Source organism: Spermophilus citellus (assembly GCF_964194105.1).
Source record: "Spermophilus citellus genome assembly, chromosome: 6".
NCBI lineage: Eukaryota > Metazoa > Chordata > Mammalia > Rodentia > Sciuridae > Spermophilus > Spermophilus citellus.
The window spans coordinates 121,349,663-121,371,315 of NC_138187.1; the positions used below are offsets into that span (position 1 = coordinate 121,349,663).

The following is a 21,653-nucleotide window of genomic DNA, read 5'->3' on the forward strand; positions in this document are numbered from 1 at the left end:
GAGGTGACATGGGGTGGAGAGATACAAAAGGGAAACAAATACAAGTTGGTGGCCTGGAAGTCAGAGATAACAAAAAACAGCTCAACAACATCAAGAGCACTGAACCCAGGGGTGCTTAACCACTGAGCCACATCCCCAGCCCTTTTTATTTTTTATTTAGATACAGGGTCTCACTAAATTGCTGAGGCTGGCTTTGAACTTGCAATCCTCCTGCCTCAGCTTCCCAAGTCTCTGGGATCAGAGGTGTGGGCCACCAGGCCCTTCAGGAAAATATTTTCCAATGATGACTTTTCATAGTCAATGGGACAGAATGCTACATCTCTAATGAAAGAACTACATCCAAAATAGTTAAGATCCACACTGCTCAAGCAAAAATTCTGAATTTAAGAAAAATAAGTAGCTGAATAAACCGTCAAGACACAACCCGATTCATAGAATGAATTGCATTCAGATTTTTCAGTAGAATTCTAAAATAGCAAATGCTGGTGTTGGGTATCCATTCAGGAGAGAATACTACAAATGACTTCCTAAAATGAGCATGAATAAATCGATAAGGATTTCTTTGTCACTTTTAAATTCCCTAACTTTTTCATATGGCCATTACTAATCATTGACAAAAAGCACAGCTATTAGAGAGAGAGAGAGAGAGAGAGAGAGAGAGTGTATTGGTAGTTCTTCAGAAATAATATTATTTTTATTTTTTCCATATTTTTATTGGTGCATTATAGTTGTATATACTGGAAGAATTCATTGTTACATATTCACACATGCACAAAATATAACAATATAATTTGGCAAATATCATTCCCCAGTCTTTCCCCTTCTCCCTTCTCTCCTCCTTTCCTCTGGTTTCTTTTACTCTACTAATCTTTCTTTGATCCAGGAATAATCAATTAATGTAATATAAGAACTTGTCCTCAGTATAATTTTATGATGCAGAAATTCTCCTTTATATCCCAATATGTGATTAATTCTGCTTTTTTTTTTAAGGTAAATACGGACCCGATTAAGCAACACGATTGTTGTAATCACCCTTTGTAAGGCTGTTCCTCTCTAAACATTTTCTGTGCTGGACATGAGTGAACTTCATGAGATGTGCAGGTCATGTTCTACATTAGATGGTGGAGGTTTTGAGGCCAGGGCATTTTGAATAGTTCTGCTTTCAAGGATCTGAGCCATAAATGTTTATTAAAAGAATCTATAATGAAATCAGTTTTGTTATTTTTTTAATGGTTGCCTGGAGTGTGTTGGATGACTGAATGCCGGTTGTTAATCATTAAGTACTCATGTTACCGAAAGTGTTTGATAGTATTGCCATCTAGGGGCCGAATGGAATTCTCAGCTCTGAAATAAACTGCAATTGAGCAGGTGCTGCTATTGACAATATACATATGTTTTTGCTTTATAGTCCACATGCTTTTCATGTATCTTATGACAAAAGCTATCTCTAAGTGTCCCCCGACAGCCTACCTTTTTTATATATAATCTGTTAGAGGTGATTACAGTTTGCTTTGGCGCTTATGCTTTTTTTGGCATCTATTACTGAATATTCTGAACAAAGAATTATTCTTTTTTGCATTATTAATCTCCCCCATGTTTGCCCTATTTCCACAGAAAAGGAATCATTTATCAGAAAAGAATGTTTGTAATCAGAACTTGTAGCATCTCCAGATTTAATATTCATTATGGTCATTCGAGTTCTGTGCTATATTTATCTAAAAGACCAATCCAATGTTGTGGAGAAATAAGTTTTTAAATATTAATGATCTAACTTTTAATATTTTAAAAAAGAGAAATTAGTATTTCTGTAAAATTTGTTTCAGAGTCTGGTCGCTTAGTAAATGTTTAAATATTAAAAGATTTCAAGAGGTTAGCGTGTAATATCATAATGGGACTTATTGAAATAGGAAAATTGACTTTCCAAGTTTTTGATACGTAAAGGAAATTGTATTTTCTCTGCCTGTGTTTAATATTAAGAAATGTTAACACGGTTGAAACCTATAACCCAGAATTCAGGAGAACAGTATCAAAAAAAATATTTCTACAGTGTTTTGGATTTTATATAATCATTTCATCTGGAAAATGACTCAGTTTGATTTTGTCACCTTCTTGTAGATTTTATCTGAAATTTGGATATCTTTAACTTGAGAATTGCCTTACATATAACTATGCCTGATGTTCTTGCTCCCAGAAATAATATCTTCTTCCCCACCTCACATTCCTCCTCCCTTACACATGAAATAAAGGAGACATTGAAGACTATCACAAACATTTAGTAAACCAAAGCCAACATTACGTATTATTAAGTTCAAATATTCTACTAATTCAGTCACAATCTGCTTATCAGCCAGGTGCCATGGTACGTGCCTGTAATCTCCATGACTCTGGAGGCTAAGACAGGAGGATAGGAAGTTGGAGGGTAGCCTCAGCAACTTAGCGAGAACCTAAGCAACTTTAGTGAGACCCTGTCTCAAAATAAAACATAAAAACAGCTGGGAACGTGATTCAATGGTAGGGCACCTCTGGGTTAAAACACTTTTCATTTTTTTCTGCTCATGATAATTCTCATCCAGTGAGTATGGTACACAACAGACAATGTTAACGTGTGTGTGTGTGTGTGTGTGTGTGTTTACCTATTCACACATTACTACCCCACTTGCAGACATAATTCCTACCTTAAAGAGACATATCCATCCAGTCCAGATGTGGAAAGAGGACCCCAGGGCCTTTCAAAACATTAAGATTCTTAGCTCTCATTTATGCAAAATATGTTAAATGTTTCTCTCCAAGCAGGGAAAAGAAAACATAACCATAACCCTAATGCTGCTATCCCTTTTTTCTTGTCCTTTAAATCAACAAAAACCTAATTCTCAAAGCCTAGGTAACAACTTCTTTGGGTATGTTTCATGGTTTTAGTTACAGTGCTTCTAAAAAATGAGAATATTTTCACATTCATATTAACAGCAGGCCTCTCTAAGGGTGTTGTTACATTTATAGTTCAATGGATTTGTTATTGTTTTTTATGTATGTTAGTTTTATGGAATTTGTGAGATATAAATGCATACCAAAAGAATGAGAGAGGGAGATGAGGGAGAAGGCAAGAGTCTCGTGTATGAACAAATAGCATTGGGGATTAGAGAATTTTGATTGCTCTGACTAAATCTCCAAATGCTCAAAATTAACCTGGTGGGCAATTATCCCAGTCTACTTGGACCCACTAATTTTCATTGCAGAGGGATATAGCACTGATCTCAGGCAACATAGTTTGGCGGGGGGGGGGGGGGGGATACAAAATCTGAAAAGGGAAGGATCCTATCTGAGCTGCAATTTCTGGGCATCTGAAATCAAATAACATTAGTTAACATATTCAGGGTGTTCAACAAAGACAAGAAAAAAAGCCTCACATAATTTTCTTAGTGATAGTTCCAATCTCTGCTATGGTATTTGTGTCCCTGTTGCTGATCTGCTTTGGAGGGGAGAGGGGAGGGGGTTCAGAGAATGACCTTCCAGCCATTATTGTCAGTTCCTGAAAGAAAACTGACCTTTCAACTTTCTTGCAGGGAACAAGCCATCAAGCACACCTGTTTGGGTTGGAACCATTCACAACATATCACATTGGTGTGGTGGCTGTAAACCATGCAGGAGAAGTTTCAAGCCCCTGGACACTGATACAAACCTTAGAATCGTCCCCAAGTGAACTGAGCAACTTTACAGTGGAACAGAAAGAGAACGGCCGGGCCTTGCTACTACAGTGGTCAGAGCCTAAGAGAACCAATGGAATGATTAAGGTAATTTCTACCCTGCATATAAAATCATGTTTAGTGTTCTCCAGATAAATAGATGAGCCCTGACGTGCAATCAGGCCACTGTGGGAAAACTCCTTTCACAGCTTGTTTAATTCTCCTTGATGGCTCCCCAGGGCACTTAATCATAGATCAGAGAAAACTAGCTTATATGTGTGTGTCTTGCTTCCTATGAACCCAACACTGTGCTAAATACTATCCATACATTATCTCATTTAATTCTCACATCAACCCTACTAGGTAGGACCACAAAACCATGAGGCATTCAAAGACCAATAACTCCTCAAACCCACGTTGTAAATGGTCAAATTGGGATTCAAAGCCAGGAAATCACACCACATCTGAAATTGATTGCTCTTACTGTCATCTGAACTATCTATCCTCCATAGTTGTTTTCCCAAGCCTTGCCTAATTTTCACTTTGAACTGAGCTCACTGAGCAAGCCACAAATGTCTGCTTTCTCCCCAGTTTCTGTAGGGACCCTTAGAAACAGCCTTATCCATGTCACATGTGTATTCCAGACTTCCCAATCCTTGCATACAAAGGAGGTTGCATTTCCTTTAAAGTCTGCACTTTGATGCTCTGAACCCTCACCCACATGAAAGCCACACCTCATCTCCCTGTCTGATGTTCTTCCTCAAGCTTGTTGGCAACTCACCTGTCAGCCCATATTCCTGCCTCTACCTCTAGCCTCCTCCGGTCCTTCACCCCAAACCTCCCTCCACTACCTTCTGCAGATTGTGGAATCCTTAACCCACAGTTACTGTAACTAGGGCCCTCTCCTCTCCCACTCCTCAAGGTGACAGAAATTCCCATGCTGTTTCTACCTAGAACAATTAAGACTCAGCTGCAACTTGTAATAATGTTTCCTCGAAAACACTATGGAGAAATAATGGCAGGAAATTATATGCAGCAATCACAGAACTGAAACTGGAGCTCACAGGCCCAGGTCTATCTTCAAGGGCTTCTCAAGTTGCCTTCCTCTCTGCCTAGCTCCAGTCCTGCTATAACTAACAGAAGCAAGTTGCTTCCACCAGCCTGCTGACATGTGACAGACACCAGACTTCCCCCCAACAGTAAATTCTGAATCATGGCCCTAAGGCCCCCATGAGAACTCCTCCTTATCAGTGTTTATTTCCCATTCCAGGGCCGCTTCTCCCTAGCATGATTGACACTTGGAATATTGACTCCTCTTACTTTCATTTACATTTCACCAAATATTTATTGAGCCTCTACTAAGTGCCATGTACTTATTCAAGAGTGAACAAGACAGAAAAGGTCTTGGCCGTCACAGTCCTTACGTGTGTTGGAATAAGCACGTGGGAGTATATGAATGTGGGGGTGGTGGGGGTGGGGGACAGAAAGGCAAACGGTAAGCTGGTAAATAAACAAGGGAATTTCAGAAAGCAATGGATGCTCTAAAGAAAATTAAATAGAATAATGTAATTATGCCTGCTCAGGCTATTTTGGAATGGATAATCATTTGAATTGAGTTGACATTTGAGCTGAGCCCTGAATGACAAGACAGAATCAGTCATGTGAAGATAGGGGGGCAAAATGTTCCAGACAAAGTGAAGAGCAAATGCAAGGCCTGGAGGCAGGAATGAACTTGGTGTTTTCAAGTGCCGCCCGCCGTCTGGCTGGGCACAGAATCACGAGCCACTCAAGCAGGAACAAAACTTTATTTTTGAAAATGCCGCCAATCCGAGTAGGCGCCCCACAAGCCAGCCGGTCCACCCACACGGTCCGGTCTACCGGAACTGGGGGCCCAGACCTCCCCCGGAATTCCCTCCTACTATCCTTCCCCAACCAATGGGAACTCTCCAGGAGTCCCGTAACATGAGTCCCGTAGCAGGCCAAGGTGAACAGCAGGAGTCCAATTTCCATATGAATGTAAATCTTAACATAATCATATCATCTCAGTGGCTAGCTGGCGTCACCTTACAACCGAAAGTGCCATGCATCATATTATTTGCTTGTGGCTCCTAGCATTCAAGGAAAGGAAAGAAAGGAGGAGAGAAAGATGACACTAGAAGAGGCTGGAGGGGTTGGTCAGAGGCAAGTCACATCCAACCTTGTGGGCTGTGTGGCAAGGAGCTGGGAATCCATTCCAAGTGCAATGAAAAATTGCTGAAGACTTTAAGCAAAGGAACAGCATGATCAAATTTATGTTTCTGAAAATCACTCTGGCCACTGTGTGGAAAATGGACTAGAAAGGGACTAACGGAGTTGAGAATCTATGGGAGAATTCAGGGGGAGAACTGCTGGTAGCCAGAATTACAATGAGCATTGTAAAGTCAAGAAATGTGACTGGATGGGAGACAAATTTAGAAATGGGTTAGTGGACCAAACATTAAGCGCAAAGGAAAAAAGAGCACTCCAGGTTTAGGCCTTGAGCCATTTACCAGGAATGGAAGGTTGGAAGATGAATAATAGCTTTGAAGGGAGAGGTAGGAGTTAGAGGGCCAGGTCTGGAACTCCCAGGAGAGCTCTTCACTGGGATGACTATTCGGAATCCATTAGTGGTAGGGAGATGGTCTCTAACACCACAGTGCTGGAAGAGATGAACTATGGAGAGAATGTAACTAGCCACATGAGATCCCTAGATCAAGCCCTAAGGCAGACAAAATTTGGAGGTCAAGGGGAGGAAGAGAAGCTAGCAAAGAATACTGAAAAGATAAGGTGGGGGTAGAAGGAAAAGGAGGTGAATGGGGCATCCCAAAAGCGAAGAGAAAATATGCCAAATGCTGCTGAGAGGTCAAGTATTGGTGGTTGCTACCCTGCATTTGGAAATTAAGAAATCACAGTGATTTGACAAGAAGATCAAGCAATAGAATGGGAAATCTGAGTGGGGTTCCTTAAGGAGAAAATGACAAGGAAGGAAATGAGGACAGCGACTCATGAGAGAAGTTTAGGCTGGGGCGTGGCTCAGCAGTAGAGCACTTGCCTAGCGTGCATGAGGCCCTGGGTTCAATCCCCAGCATCTACACCCCTCATAAAAGTAAAGAAGTTTAGTAATGGAACTGTAGCTAGGGAGCTGTGGTGTTGAGAAATCTTATTTCAAAATAGTGAGATACTAGAGTACATTTAAACACTAATGGGAAGAACCAAAGCAAGAGATTCATTGGTGGTGCAGGAGATAACAAGAACAATCATAAGAGTGAAGTTGATAGGAAAGAGAAGGAGCCAGATACAGAGCTTGGGTGGCCTTTTTAGGGACACAGGTACTTCACCCAGGCTCAAAGGAGCAAAAGTCAATACAGAAACCCCTCAACTTATGATGAGGTTACATCCAGATAACTTTGAAAACATGGTTAAATTGAAAATGTGTTTACTTCACATAACCTACATAGCTGAGCCCAACCCATGTCAAATGTGCTCCTAACACTAACATTAGCCTACAGTTGAGCAAAATTATCTCATGAAAAGCCTATTTCATCAAAGCGTATCTGTGTGACTTACTGAACACCACATTGAAAGCAAAAAGAAAAATGGCCATATGGGTACCCTTTCTCACCAACATAAAGTCAAAATATCACAAGTTGAACTACCGTAAGTCAGGGACCATCTGTAGGATGAGCCCAGATTTACAGGGATAGGGTGGTACTAATCATATGACATGAGAACATCCTTTCTAACTGCTTCTGCTTTCTCACTGAAATATGTGGTCATGTCAGCTGCCAACTGTGGGGGAGGGAAAGGGTATTGGCAGTTAGTGGGGAAAGAAGAAGACATAAAATAACAACTTTGAGAAATGAGAGGCAAACCGTAGGGGGATGAAATAGGATTACAATTTGGCAATCGCCTATTGAAAATTTATGGTAAGAAATTTAAAGTGAGGCCAGTCAGCATGGGTATTAGTAAGCTCTCTGTCACTACTAAGAAATACATGAGGCAATTAACTTATACAGATAAAGGGGTTATTTTGACTCATATTTCGTGAGGTTCAAGATCAGGTCCGTGGACCCATGTCCTTGAGCCTCTGGCAAAGGTGACACATCAAGACGGGAGGGAGAGCATGGCAGGGCCAAATTTCTTTCATCATGAACCAGAAAGTTAAATAAAAGGAAGAAACTGGGGTGCAACTATTCCCTTTCAAAAGTACACCCCTAAAGATATTAGGACCTCTCATAAGGCCATACCACCTAAGTTTTCTACCATCTCCCAATAACACCACAAGCATTTAACACATCAACCTTTGGCTCATCAAACCATAACAGTGCATTTGTATTTTTGTCTCCACACTTATGCAGGGGCTTGAGTATAGAGGGAGAGCTGAATTTAATATTCACCAGAGACTATTAAGTGACTAGCAAGGTTCACAAGGGGATCCAGGGAGCCTTAGGGGCTTGTAAGTTGGTGGTGGAATTTAAGTGCTCTCCAAAAAATAATATGCCATCCTCTATACCCTGGGAGCCTCCAACAAGAAAATCACACCAAAATATGATAGTCCAATATAAATTAATTTCCAAAAGTCGACACTGTGTAATCTTAAATAGCATTTAATGATATTAACATTCCAGCCTAAGCTAAGCTTCTTCAGAAAGCACCAAACTAGATGTGCCTTCTAGGAGATTCTGATGTATCTTGTCTTGTCTTGAGAATCAGCACCATAGGGCATCATATAAGGAGTGTGTCCTAAATCTCATGTGTGTTGAAGCAGGAAAGGAGTGGCAAACCTCTACTCACAGGCATCTACATTCACATTGTTACTTTCCATCTTTCCAAAAAATAAATATATAAATAGTGAAAAATGTAGAGATGAAAACTTGCTCTACATTTGTGTAATGAGCATTTAGATGTTTTTCCCCAGAGCAATAGAAATTTGCCCCCTAAGTAGCCATCAGTATTTCCATGGCCTGCAAGAGAAAACAAGGTAGATTTTTTCATCTCCTTCCATCAAAGTAATATATATGCATGTGTGTGTATTATATATCCATATGTAGATTTATACATATGTATAATACTTATGTCATACACACACACACACACACACACACACACACACACACATATATATATATATATATATATATATATATATATATATATATATATGTTTTAATACTGGCATCTTGTAATAACCAATGTTTAGGCACTACAATTTCACTTCCAAAAAAATGCCATGGGATGAGATTAGAAACACGTAGTATCTATAAAATAGGAGATTCGAATATTCTTCCCTACTTTTAAAAAATAAAAATAGCTGAAACCTCATGATAACTATTAGGTAAAGAATAAGATTCAATAGCCTTAGGTTTAGATAAATGCTTACTATTATACAATCTTTTAAAAAAAAACTGTTTTTCTTTTTCTGTGGACCTTACATTAATTGAAAAAGATCACATTTCCAAAATTAATATCAGAATGTTTCTACTAGATTAGGGTCATCAAGATGAGGAATAAGGTACATAAAGGTTTAAAGGGGTTAAATAGCTACACCCAGAAATTACATACTACAAATTATTATCTTTGCTTCTCTTTCTTCTTCCTCCAGAAATACAACATCTTCAGTGATGGTGTTCTGGAGTACACAGGTTTGAGTCATCAGTTTCTCTTTCGACGCCTGGATCCCTTCACTGTCTACACTCTGACCCTGGAGGCCTGCACCAAGGCAGGCTGTGCCCACACAGCACCCCAATCTCTCTGGACAGAGGAAGCCCCTCCAGACTCTCAGTTGACTCCTACAGTCCAGTCTGTGGAGTCCACCAGTGTAGAGCTCCGCTGGTCTGAGCCTGTTAACCCAAATGGAAAGATAATTCGCTATGAAGTGATTCGCAGATGCTTCGAGGGAAAGGCTTGGGGAAATCAGACAATCCAGGCCAATGATAAAATTGTTTTCACAGAATATAACTCTGAAAATAATGCATTTATGTATAATGACACAGGTTTGCAGCCATGGATGCAGTGTGAATATAAAATCTGCTCTTGGAATTCAGCAGGACATACCTGTAGCTCTTGGACTATGGTAAGGACATTGCAAGCACCTCCAGAAGGTCTCTTTCCACCGGAGATATCCTATGTATCTATGAATCCCCCCAAACTGCTGATTTCCTGGATCCCACCAGAACAGTCTAATGGTATCATTCAGTCCTACAGGCTTCAAAGGAATGGGATGTTCTATCCTTTCAGGTTTGATGCTGTGACTTTCAATTATACTGATGATGAGCTGCTCCCTTTCTCCACCTACACTTACACAGTCCAAGCCTGCACGAGTGGAGGCTGCTCCACCAGCAAACCCACCAACATCACCACTCCCGAAGCTGCTCCATCAGGAGTCAGCCCTCCAGTTCTTTGGGTCATCAGTGCCAGTCAAATAAATGCATCTTGGTCACCACCATCAATTCAAAATGGAAAGATCACTAAATATTTGCTTAAATATGATGGTAAGGAGTACCTGGCAGGACAGAGCTTGTCCCTACTGGTTTCCCATCTTCAGCCTTATACTCAGTACAATTTCTCCCTTATAGCCTGCACAAGTGGAGGATGCACAGCTAGTGTGTCAACATCTGCCTGGACAATGGAGGCCCCACCAGAGAACATGGATCCTCCAACATTGCAAATCACAGGCTCAGAATCAATAGAAATCACCTGGAAACCCCCAAGAAATCCAAATGGCCAGATCAGAAGTTATGAACTTAGGAGAGATGGAACCATTGTGTACACTGGCCTGGAAACTCGCTATCATGACTTTACCCTCACCCCAGGTGTGGAATATGGCTATACAGTGACTGCCAACAACAGCCAAGGGGGTATTTTGAGTCCACTTGTCAAAGATCGAACCAGTCCCTCTGCACCCTCAGGCATGGAACCTCCAAAACTCTATGCCAAGGGCCCTCAGGAGATCTTAGTGAATTGGGACCCTCCAGTGAGGACAAATGGCAATATAATCAATTATACCCTCTTTATCCGTGAGCTGTTTGAAAGAGAAACGAAAATTATACACATAAACACAACTCACAGTTCTTCCAGTACACAGTCATTCATAGTAAAGCATCTAAAGCCATTTCACAGGTAGGTAGCCAAGCTGGGTGCTCTGAGAGCAATTCACTGTCCTGTCTATGGTGTAAACCCTTGGTTAGTTCTAATGGAGACTCTAAAAGCAAGATGTCCCCAACTTGTGATGTCCCCAACTCCTGTCCATTTAACCATCGATAGCAGACAATGCATGTCCTCAACCCAACCAAAGCCTGCTTTCACAACCTCTAGAAAGCAGAATTCTTGTAGGCAAGGTTAAGCATCATTTTTTTCAGAAATGTTCATAACTCATCATCCTGTCTAGAACAAGTTATGCAGAGATGGGGCCAGTTCCCTAAATTGAGTCCCTCCTGAAAATATGCCAGACCTGGGGCAGTTCTTAGAGCCTCAGTGGGGTTACCTGACCCAGACTGCAAATAGAATGAGGTATTAAAGTACAAAAAAGTACCAGCCAATGCTACGTATTACCAGCCAGACTTGCACAGAACCAAAATGTGTTTTGGGGACAGCCCTTCTTACCTAATCCAGCACTTCTTCCAGGGATAGAGAGGCTCTTAGGACTATTTCTCTGCTCCTTTTAGGACCCCCTCCATCTTACTCTCATGACTTCTCAGCCAGCAGTACTGCATTGCTAGCTCATGTTTTCCTGACAGATCTGTTTGGGCTCCATGACAAGCAAGAGGTATGTTGCCCCCTACACAAAGGAAGCTTGTCACCAGCCTTCTTCCCATAGCTTAAATAATTGCTTGGCATTTTTCCCTATCACATTTTAAGTAACTCACATCCTCAGAGAGAAGAGTAATAAAAGGCATTTTACGCTTAAAATTTAGTAAAATGAACAGAACCACTTAAAAAAATTAAAGACTGAGTGTTGATTTTCATCCACCATAGGTAAAATACACCTTAATTGTAATCTGATGTGTAGACCAGATATCCCCTATAATTATCTCTGATATATAGTTCTATTTAAATGAAACATTCATGGTCTTCTGCATCTACTCATGACAATTATTTAGGGTCGTATTAAATATTAAACAGTAATTAAACTTCTCAGGTATCCTCCATGCCTAATCCACATACTGTGTGAATTGGCTTTTATCTTGCTCTGAACATTAAAAAGGTCCACGTTAGAGGCAGAGATGGACATTTTATATCAGCTTCCTCTTCACCTGATCGTACATGCAAGTTTCAAAAATCGTAACTTGCTCCCTCTTTAAAACTATCATTCAAAAAGACTTTTAGAGAAGAAAATGGTTTTCCAGATGTGAAAGGGGCACTTTTTTTATCCAGGCTAGAAAAAGAAAAAAGTATTGATTAATCTGATAAACTTAGCAGTGACATGTAAGGACACAAAAGAGGTCTCCTCATTGCCCACTCTAGGCTATAACACCAATGACATAAAACAGAATATCATTTGTTATATAAAGTGGAGGTTCATGCAGATTTGGGGGGAGTTGTGGTTTTTAAAGCACATTATATTTACTAGATACTGCAAATTAGTGTGTTCACCTTTACATACCCCCAACTGGTCAGTAGGAAGTAGCCTTACAATGCCTTAGTACCAAAAAGAAACTGACTCAGGATTCAAAAACTACCACAGTTAATGTAGAAAGTGAATAATCCATATGTGCAGCATCAAAATTGACCTCATAGAATTGCTTAGAAGTCATGTCTGCCATGCACAGCTATGGATTTATTCACCAATAAACTGATCACTCCATCACAGTGGGGGTGGATAAGAGAGAGGGGAAGAGGTGATGGGGAAGGAAAGAAGTCACAAAGGAAGCATGAAGTATTATTTTAAAGGCAAAAATGTGAAACAAAAAAGCAAGAAGACAGAAGTCAGTGATTAGAGGAGCAAAGAGGGAAGGTAGAAAATAGAAGAGGACAAGGCAGAATCAAAAGAAAGAAAGGTAGCTGAGTGTTGAGAGAAAATTAGGGGTGTCATAAAATCAATGGGGCAGGGGAACAGAGAAAAAGTGCTTCTCTGCAGCCACAGGCACTGAACACTAACCAAAGTCCCTTTCCTTAGAAGGGAAAAGTCCCTGTTATGTAAATAGACCCTTTCAAGTGGCCTAGACCAGCTACGAGGCAAAACATAATTGATTAGTTGAGTTTAACTGGATGGTGATAAGGTGTCTCCATGATGGATAATCTAGTGTGTGGCTGGGTTAACTTTGGCCCCAAAAGGTCTTTGTGTGGTGTAAGAGGGCCTGTTTTAAGATGTCAGGTATCAGGTGAAGGGATTTATTACCACTGAGATCTTAATGCCACGATGTTCCTTCATGACCTGGAAACATTCCCAGGGGATCACTCAGTCCTGGCTGCAGTAGGAGGGGTCCCTGGCTGCTGAAATGGGTCCCTATTCCCCAAGCTGCATTATTCATTGCTATGTTAAGTAATTTTGCAAAGAACCAGAATTATTTTCATGCTGGAAAGAACCTTGATAGTTTACTTATTTCATACAACCCTCTTTAGGAGAAGAATTGTGTCCACACCAGCCGAACAGATGAGGATCTTTCCTTTAGTTTGGAAAACCGAAAGGATTTAAAATGTTCAAACCTTTCCATGAAACTAGGACGTTTTGTTGTTCTTTAAAAGAGTTAGTTATAATTAAAAATAAATGTAAACTTGTATTTTTTATGAAAACACTCGGTCTTTTAAACATTTGCCCTGTGAAGATGGTCATCTGTAATACTATGTTGTGTCCCGAAGGTACGAAGTACGAATTCAAGCCTGTACTACCCTGGGATGTGCATTGAGTGACTGGACATCTATCCAGACCCCTGAAGTTGCACCTCTGATGCAGCCTCCTCCACATGCAGAGGTACAGATGGTCCCAAGGGGATTTCAGCCCACTGTTTCCCTTCTGTGGACAGGACCACTCCAGCCAAATGGAAAAGTTTTATACTATGAATTGTACAGAAGACAAATAGCAACTCAGCCTGGAAAAGCCAATACAGTCATAATCTACAATGGAAGCTCAAATGCATTTATGGATTCTGAACTATTGCCTTTCACAGAGTATGAATATCAGGTAAGAAATGGGTCTCACCAGCCATTCAAACTGAGATTATGTGCACCCATCAGGGCCTGCCTGTAAAAATTACCTGCAATTTGAAAAACCGCTTAATGCGATCTTAAGGATGGTGATAATATTTTTTAAATTTTTCAAGCAGTGAATGAGGGAGGAAAGACCATATTCATTTGCCTTCTTCATTTCCTTAGTTCTTGATCCATGTGATATATGCTTATTTTTTTCTATGTAGATTTCAAGTGAAGTATTTGCATTTCAATCATTAATGAAGTGGTTTCTACCATTACACTTCCCTCTGTCAGTGCTGCCTTGGTAGGAGATGCTCCTTGTTAAAAGATCACTTTGAAAACAATTCATTAATTATAACAAAACAGAATCTAATAGTGAATATCTGTAGCCACTGTGCTCAAGAAAGATAATGGAGTGTCGAGAAAGGTCTAAATGGATATAACTAATCTGAACATGGGGATGAAGCAAATTTTGTCTGAAAACTGCATTAAAAAAAATAAGACCTTGCCTATCCCTAAAAAGACAAGAATTAAAAATAATTCTCTGAAAATATTTTGTAAAGCCAAAAAGTTTCTGTTAAATTTGTTTTGCTGTTAGAATCCTTGTGCATTCTTCTTACAGTAACCCCATTTGCTATAAAGGAATGGCTCCCTTCACCTTTAGCTCAGGACTGTTGGAAGGCCCCCACAGCATGTCATGGTGTCTCCTAGCTAAGTTGATGGGCACAGGAGCCACACTCAGCCCTTCAGACTCATCTTGGGCTTGATATTGAGCAGAGCCACTCAGAATTTTGAAAGGTGGGAGTGAGAAATCCTGGTAAAGTATCTTTCACCACAATTTAGAAGTTTTCCTTTTCGCTGTTACTTTCTAGCATGATTTTTCAAGTTTTCTTTGAATTCTGTATGCTCCCAGTACATACTCTTCTGTTTAAGTGAGAATCAGTTGCTCCTAGTACATACTCTTCTGCTTAAGTGAGAATCAATTCCTCTTATAGTCAAAGGAAGCTTGCTGATTGGTACAAGCACTGCATGCCAAGTGCAATACCAAGAAAAATATTCTAAAACAGGAAACTGCACCTCAAAAGGTTTATCAAAGGTCTAGGGATGTAGCTCAGTGGTAGAGTGCTTGCCTAGCATATGCAAGGGGAAAAATTCTTATCATAACAAGAAATAATAAAATCACCAAGTCACCAGGCATATGGTGAGCAAATGGATGAGGACGATTAGAGATAACATTTGTAAACTTGAAAAAAAATGTATGTTTAGGTCAGTAATATGTGAGACAGATTTCCCAATAATATTAATAAAAATCAAAAATATAAATAGATTCCCTAATAATTTGGACAAATACACAGATATAAATCCATAATTTCTTGTTTTCCATTCCAAATCTAAAAATCTCTTAAAAGCAAATTTTTGGTTTCTTTGGTTAGGCACAACTCATTTGGCAGAAAAGCCCAATGTAAATAGACTTGAGACTATTTAAAGTATTTATTTATTCCACTGGTATATGAATATTCATATTTTACTGCAAAAATATCATATTTTATTATAAGGTGGCTAACCACATCAGGCTGGAAATATTACAAAATATGCAGCAAGATACATCTTATTACCTTTCTGAAATCTAATACACACACACACACACCACACATCAGGCTCCAAGGGATTAGGTTAAGGATTATGTCTTATGTTGTGAAGGAACAAAATTCCTATTGATGCCACAGTTGGAGACAGAATACTGTTAGAAACAGTCAGGACCTATGTGGCCATCCCTCTGTTCTGTTCTTATTATATTTTCTTAAAAGTGTCAAGTTATCAAAATTTCCTCAGTTCTCAATTATCTGTTCTCCCTTATGAATAAAAATGTACCTTTATGAGAAAGGAAGGAACTGACATGAAATCTTTGGCCCAAAACTTACATGACCCAACTGAATGCAAACCAGTAATGACAGCATCCTGGGCATGGCGTCATGTCACTAGAATATCTACCGGTCACATTTTTTGTAGCCGTCTCATCTCACTTTTCTTCGGAGTGGTAAACTCCGAACGTGTCTTCTCTGTAGTAAATTTCTCATCAGGAGTTAAGGATAATCAAGGGATCCACATTTCAGAGGGCTGGCAAGTTAAGAATCTCAGGCTGTGCTGTGTCTTTTGTAACTGTTATTATCAGCTCTGCGTCACAGATCGCCTCCATACTCATCTCACCCAAATGAAAGCATTTAATTTGGTTTTTCAGAACAAACTGATCTCAAATTTGCATTTATTAACTAATCCTCTGTTGTTACAACATAAGGATAGAGAGCAGGGAGGGAAATGGAGTCTATTAGACCCAGTTCTCATGGAAAATGATATTTTGAATAGCAAAGATTAAATGCTGAAATAAATGAACTAGATTATTAGATTTATTTAGCCTGTGTAAATGATGAGCTTTTATGGACCCTGAGTAATTCCATGAAAGTCATTGAGGAAGCTATGTATTAAAGGAATTTATTTTCCTTTAACAAAAGAGCATTTTGTCTTTGAGATGAATTTGCATTGCTTTTAAAGCCACTTGAGTGTCCCTTCATCTGTAAGTTGCATTTGAGGAAATACCTTCATTGCCCTACGCACGATCTGTTTACCTAACACCTGACAATCATTTGAATCTTCTGCAGATGATTGTGTTTTAAGTTAATTTATATCTTTGTTGGGAGTTAAAACAAAAGAGCTGAGAAACTCCCAGAGGTGTGGGACTATGTCAGAGGAGTGGCCATGCTGTGTCACTGAGAGAGTAGCCATCCACATGGTGTGCCCTGAGTGTCAGAAGTGGCACTTTCCCACACTTCCCTGTATCCTTGAACTGGTTTTGAGTTCAGTTGTTGAAGACAGCTGCTAAGATTTAGTTAAGTGGGAAAACAAGGCAGCATTCTCTAGTCTAAATTAATTCATCAGATGAGTTGTTCTGTGGCAGAAACCGATATAGTGTAGGTAAGTTCTAACAGACAAGAGGATCTGGAAATATCTGGAGAAATGGATGGTCACAGAGAGAGGGGGAACCACTCACTACAGAAGACCATGGAGGTCAAGGGTTAACACGTCACTCACCACACAACAATTCTCATAACCAGCTGGGCAGCTAGTTCCTTTGAAAAAGTCATGTGATATCACACTATCTTTTTCAGTAGCACCTCAATATTTAATGTCCTAAGGTAGGTTCCTTGCAGAGAAGGATTACCCAAACAGCTTGTTCAAAGTGCAGATTCCTGAGAAGAGGAGAAGATAGAGGAATTTCAGCTTAGGTGGTCCACAGCCCTTTAAAAAAAGAAATGTATTTTCCCAGAGTAGCAGTAACCTATTTAAGCTTGATTTTTCAGGTTCCAGGCCCTGACTGCACATTAGATTCCCATGGGGAACTGTGACTACATTCCTGAAGGAGTCCAGTCCCCACTCCTCTGGGGTTCTTATTTCTTGAATGAGTTCAGAAATTCAAAAGGTCCCCAAGTGATCCTAAAGTGCGCCAGGGTTGAGACTCCTTGTTGCAAACTGTTGTAATGTGGATTGCTTAGAAAAGAGAAGCCAGCTCCTCTTACATGCCTGATTCACTTTGATGATATTGAATAATGGATCACTATTTTATTCACCTTGGTCTATCTGTAGTTATACTTAATTTTTTTTGAGACAGGGTTTTGCTATGTTGCTCAGACTGCATTCTAACTCCTCTTTCAGCCTCAGCTTCCCAAGTAGCTGGGATTATAGGAGTACTCAAAGTCAATGTGAGTGCCTTTATTTTAAGTGCTGGGATTGAATCCAGGGCTTTGAACACATTAGGCAAGTGCTGCTCTACCACTGAGCTACACCCCGAACCCCTTATAGCTTTCTTAAAGAAGAATCTTGTTGTTTTGTATGAAGCTACAGAAGAGGACAGAATATATTATCTGGGAAGCTGATGTCTTAGTCAAATAATTGCTTTCTTCCCCTCTTGGGTTTTCTTTGGTTGTCATTGCCATTGTTCTATTTTGTCTTGTTTCTAACTCAAGAAGCCAGATTTTTTTTTATTGGTTGTTCACAACATTACAAAGCTCTTGACATATCATATTTCATATATTAGATTGAAGTGGGTTATGATTTTTTATATATAAGCATTGACATCATTTAAAACAGAGCACTTTTCTAGTTTGGGTCGTTTCAACTCAATTTCTAGACTTCGTAGATTCTGAAGGACTCTGAAGGATAAGCTTTCATAAAACCTGTAAAGTCTGAAATAGGATTCAAACATTTAGAAGTGTCTATATTTCAAGAGGACGTGTGGGTGACTTTGTAGAACAATGTAGTGCAACATCCCATTCGAAAGAAAACATCCTTATTTCAAATGCAATTTACGAAAATCTAATTCTTAAACAACTCTGTGTTTTTACACATAAGTGAGATGCTTCTATCGTAAAATGAATTCCTTCCAGTGCAAAGACTTTTCCTTAAATGAAGATCACAGGTTTATTCAGCAGTGCTACAGAATATTTACAAATCAAATATGATTTTACCCACAGGCTGCTCAATTGTGTCTTCAGTTCTTTCAAAATTGTGCTGTACAACTATATACAATATACAGCTTCTTTTGTGGTTTGGATCTTAGGTGTTCCTCAAAGCTCATGTGATAAAAATACTGGTCCCTAGAGAGAAACCTTGTAGAGGTGGGGCCTAGTTGAAGGAAGGAGGTTGGTGGGTGCTTGCCTGAAAAGGGTATGTTGGGACTCTCTCCCTACTTCTCTCTCTCTTCCTGGTTTCCATGAGGTGAGCCTGTTTTCTCCACCCATTTGTCCACTGATGTGATGATGTGTCTCACTACAAGTCCAAAAGCCATGGAGCCATCCAACCATGGCTTTTGGAAGCCCAAAGAGTTCTTTCCTCCTTACAAATTGATTTATCTCAAATACTCTGCCACAGCTACAGAAAATAAACTAACACAGAAAATTTGTATCAATAAGTGGGGTCATTTCTATAACTATGTATTAACTGTACTTGACCATGTGGTTCAAAAGCCTTGAACTGTTGACAGAAGGAGTTTGAAAAGATTTGAAGAAACAGATTATAAAATGCTTAGAATTGTCCAGTAGAGCACACTGGACAATTCTGATGTTATCTCAGAAAATCAGAACGTTGATAGGAATGTGGAAAATAAAGACTGTGCTGATGAGTCCCAGATGCAAATGACGAATAGTGGGAATTGGACTAGAGGCCATTCATATTACATTCTGGCAAATAACTTGTCTATACTTTTTTCACACCCTGAGACCTTAAGTAAGGCTGAACTTAAAGGTGACAGACTAATTAACCTGGTGGAAGAAATTTGAAGGCATCACAGCATTCAGGTGGTAGCAGATATTGCTGGCAGATTGTAGCCAGGTTTACTGTGAAAATTGGGAGCAAGAAACAGAAAGATTTGAAAAACTTGCTAGTAAGGGACACTTTAAAAGTTTTGGATAACCAGGGTATTGCTACTTAAAAAAAAAAAAAAAAAAAAGAACAGAACCATTAAAAAGAAGTCAAGTACTTTGCATTGGCACAATAGGAAAGATGCCTTGAGAACAGCTCAGGAATTAGCAAGAGCCCATCCATGAAAGGCTCAAGTGTTAACTCATTTTAAAGACATTGCTTTGAGAAGAAAGCCCAGAGTGGCCGCTAAGAGCATCCTGCCTGCTCAGGGACACTTAAGGAATTATTTCCCTGGGATCCCTTTTCCCTGTGTTCAGCCATCCAAGCACTCAGAGGCAGCTGCAGCAGTGTTTCAAGTGGATTTGAGTTCCTTCTGGCAGCAGACCTTGGTGTCATGTAATGCTGGTTTTGCAAACAGGAAGAATGCAATGCTTTGCTCATTTCAGGTATTTTGTCACAACTATGCAAAGCTGACTGTCACAACCTCCAAATTCTGTGAGGGAAAGTTCTTAATTGTTCAGCAAGCAAATTAGGACAGTTGTCTCCCCACAGGCTTCAAGAGAGACTTGGATGTAAGTCTTACTCCATGCTTCAATTTCTTGTAATGTTTTTGGTTTTGTTTTTGCAGTGCTGGGGATTGAACCCAGGGCCTCACATATGCTAGTCAAGTGGTCTCCCACTGAGCAGCACCCCAGCTTGGCAAGTTTCAGTTTTTACCTTCAGGGAGTGAGCTGAGGCTAATGAGTAGCTCTCAGTAATTGTGCATTCATATTCATACTCTCGCTTAAGGCAATGACTCACCACGGAGTTGCTAGGGCCTGCCAGGGCTCCCCCTTTCACTGAATCATGCTGTCAGTGACTTAATTAGTTTTCCTGAAACTTCCTCACTTTGACAGATTTTTGCGATAAGCACCCACACACACTCAGGGACTCAGAAGTCTTCTGCTGCCTCATGACTGGGTGATTAAGAAGCCACAGGTCAGTCTTAGAGGCAACCCTATGACTCATCTGATCTTGGGCCCAATGCTGCAGGAGCCTGCACAGGACAGCAGTCTGCTGTCCTCTAACAAATCAGCACTGTCCATAAACAAAAGGTTGAAAGAAAGGGTTGTGAAGGAGACAGAAGGGGATCCTGACTGTCCCTGCCAAAGGCAGCTGACTGAAGACCGCAGGAGGATCCCGCAGAGGCCTGCCCTATACCAACTCCCACAAAATGGTACCAAATTGTAAGTGATTTAGAAGGGGAAGGAGTAGGAACAACAGTTCTAGTCCTGGAAGCTTGAGCAAATTAATTTTTCTCGGCATTTCTGTGTCTTAGTTCAGGCTGTTATAACAGAATATCATAGGCTGGGTGGCTTAAACAGCACCCATTTATTTTTCATCCCATAGGATACTGGGAAGTCCAAGGTCAGGACACATGTAGGTCCTGTGTCAGGTGAGGGCCACTTTCTGGTTTGCAGATAGGCATCCTCTCTCATTGTGTCTTCTCAAAGCAGGCAGGCGAGGGGAGGGAGGGGGAAGGGCCCCCTCTAGTGTCTTTCTCTTCTTTTAAAGACATTAATCCCATTCATGAGGACTCCATGAGCTAATTACTTCCCAAAGGACCTACCTCCAAATATCATCACATTTGGGACTAGACTTCAACACATGACAGTCCATAGCCTTGGTGTACACAGAAAAGCTCCCTCAAGTTCTAACATTGATGGGACTTGCAAGATGAGCTACAACCATACTGTTTTTAGAAATTGATCTTCTCTTGGTGAGTTTTTATAATCTACAATTTGTAAAACCTGACAACAAATCTTAACCCAAAGCAGTTCCACTTTCTAGTAGTATTTAACCTTAAGTTGTGTTGATACAGTGATGCAAGTGATTGTGATGTCAGCTTCAAACAAGAAATGGTTCTATGTTTTTCCATCACCAAAATGGACATATGGAAATATAAGTAGTCATGTCCCTTATTGAAACCTAGCTTATTTATTTAAAATCATAAATATATTACATCAGATAAATATACTATTAAATAATAGAACTAATTTTTTTTAGTTTACTACATTAGCACCATCAACAAGGTAATGTGACTATTTTACTTTAAGTAACAGAAGACCAATTTAAACACAACTAAATAGAAGGGAATTGATTCTGCTCATCTTTGTAGGAAGAGGACTGAAGGGATTCCCTGAAACCAAGAATAAGGCATGAACACCAGGCCTTCAAGACCCAGAGGCAGCACTCCATGTCAATGGATTCGGTCTTTCTCTTCTCCATCCCTCTTCCTACTGTGTCTCTGTTTGTCTCCATTTCTGCACAGACTCTTTCCAGGGATTAGAGGAATCACTACTGGCAACCTCAAATTCAGACCTTCTCTATGCTCAGTTTCCCTGTTTTTACAATATGGTTGAGAATAGCCCTGAA

The 21,653-nt window shown here is 40.0% G+C and overlaps 1 protein-coding gene across 1 annotated transcript in view; it reads left to right on the forward strand.

Moving 5' to 3' along the window:
* USH2A (usherin) overlaps positions 1-21,653 on the forward strand; it is a gene marked incomplete at its 3' end in the record, with an annotated part of 798,897 nt that overhangs the window by 734,710 nt on the left and 42,534 nt on the right. The window contains exons 62-64 of the mRNA XM_081297837.1: positions 3,561-3,788; positions 9,301-10,817; positions 13,497-13,818. Of these exons, the coding sequence (XP_081153963.1) occupies positions 3,561-3,788; positions 9,301-10,817; positions 13,497-13,818 (2,067 nt within the window). The remainder of the gene's footprint in view (positions 1-3,560; positions 3,789-9,300; positions 10,818-13,496; positions 13,819-21,653) is intronic.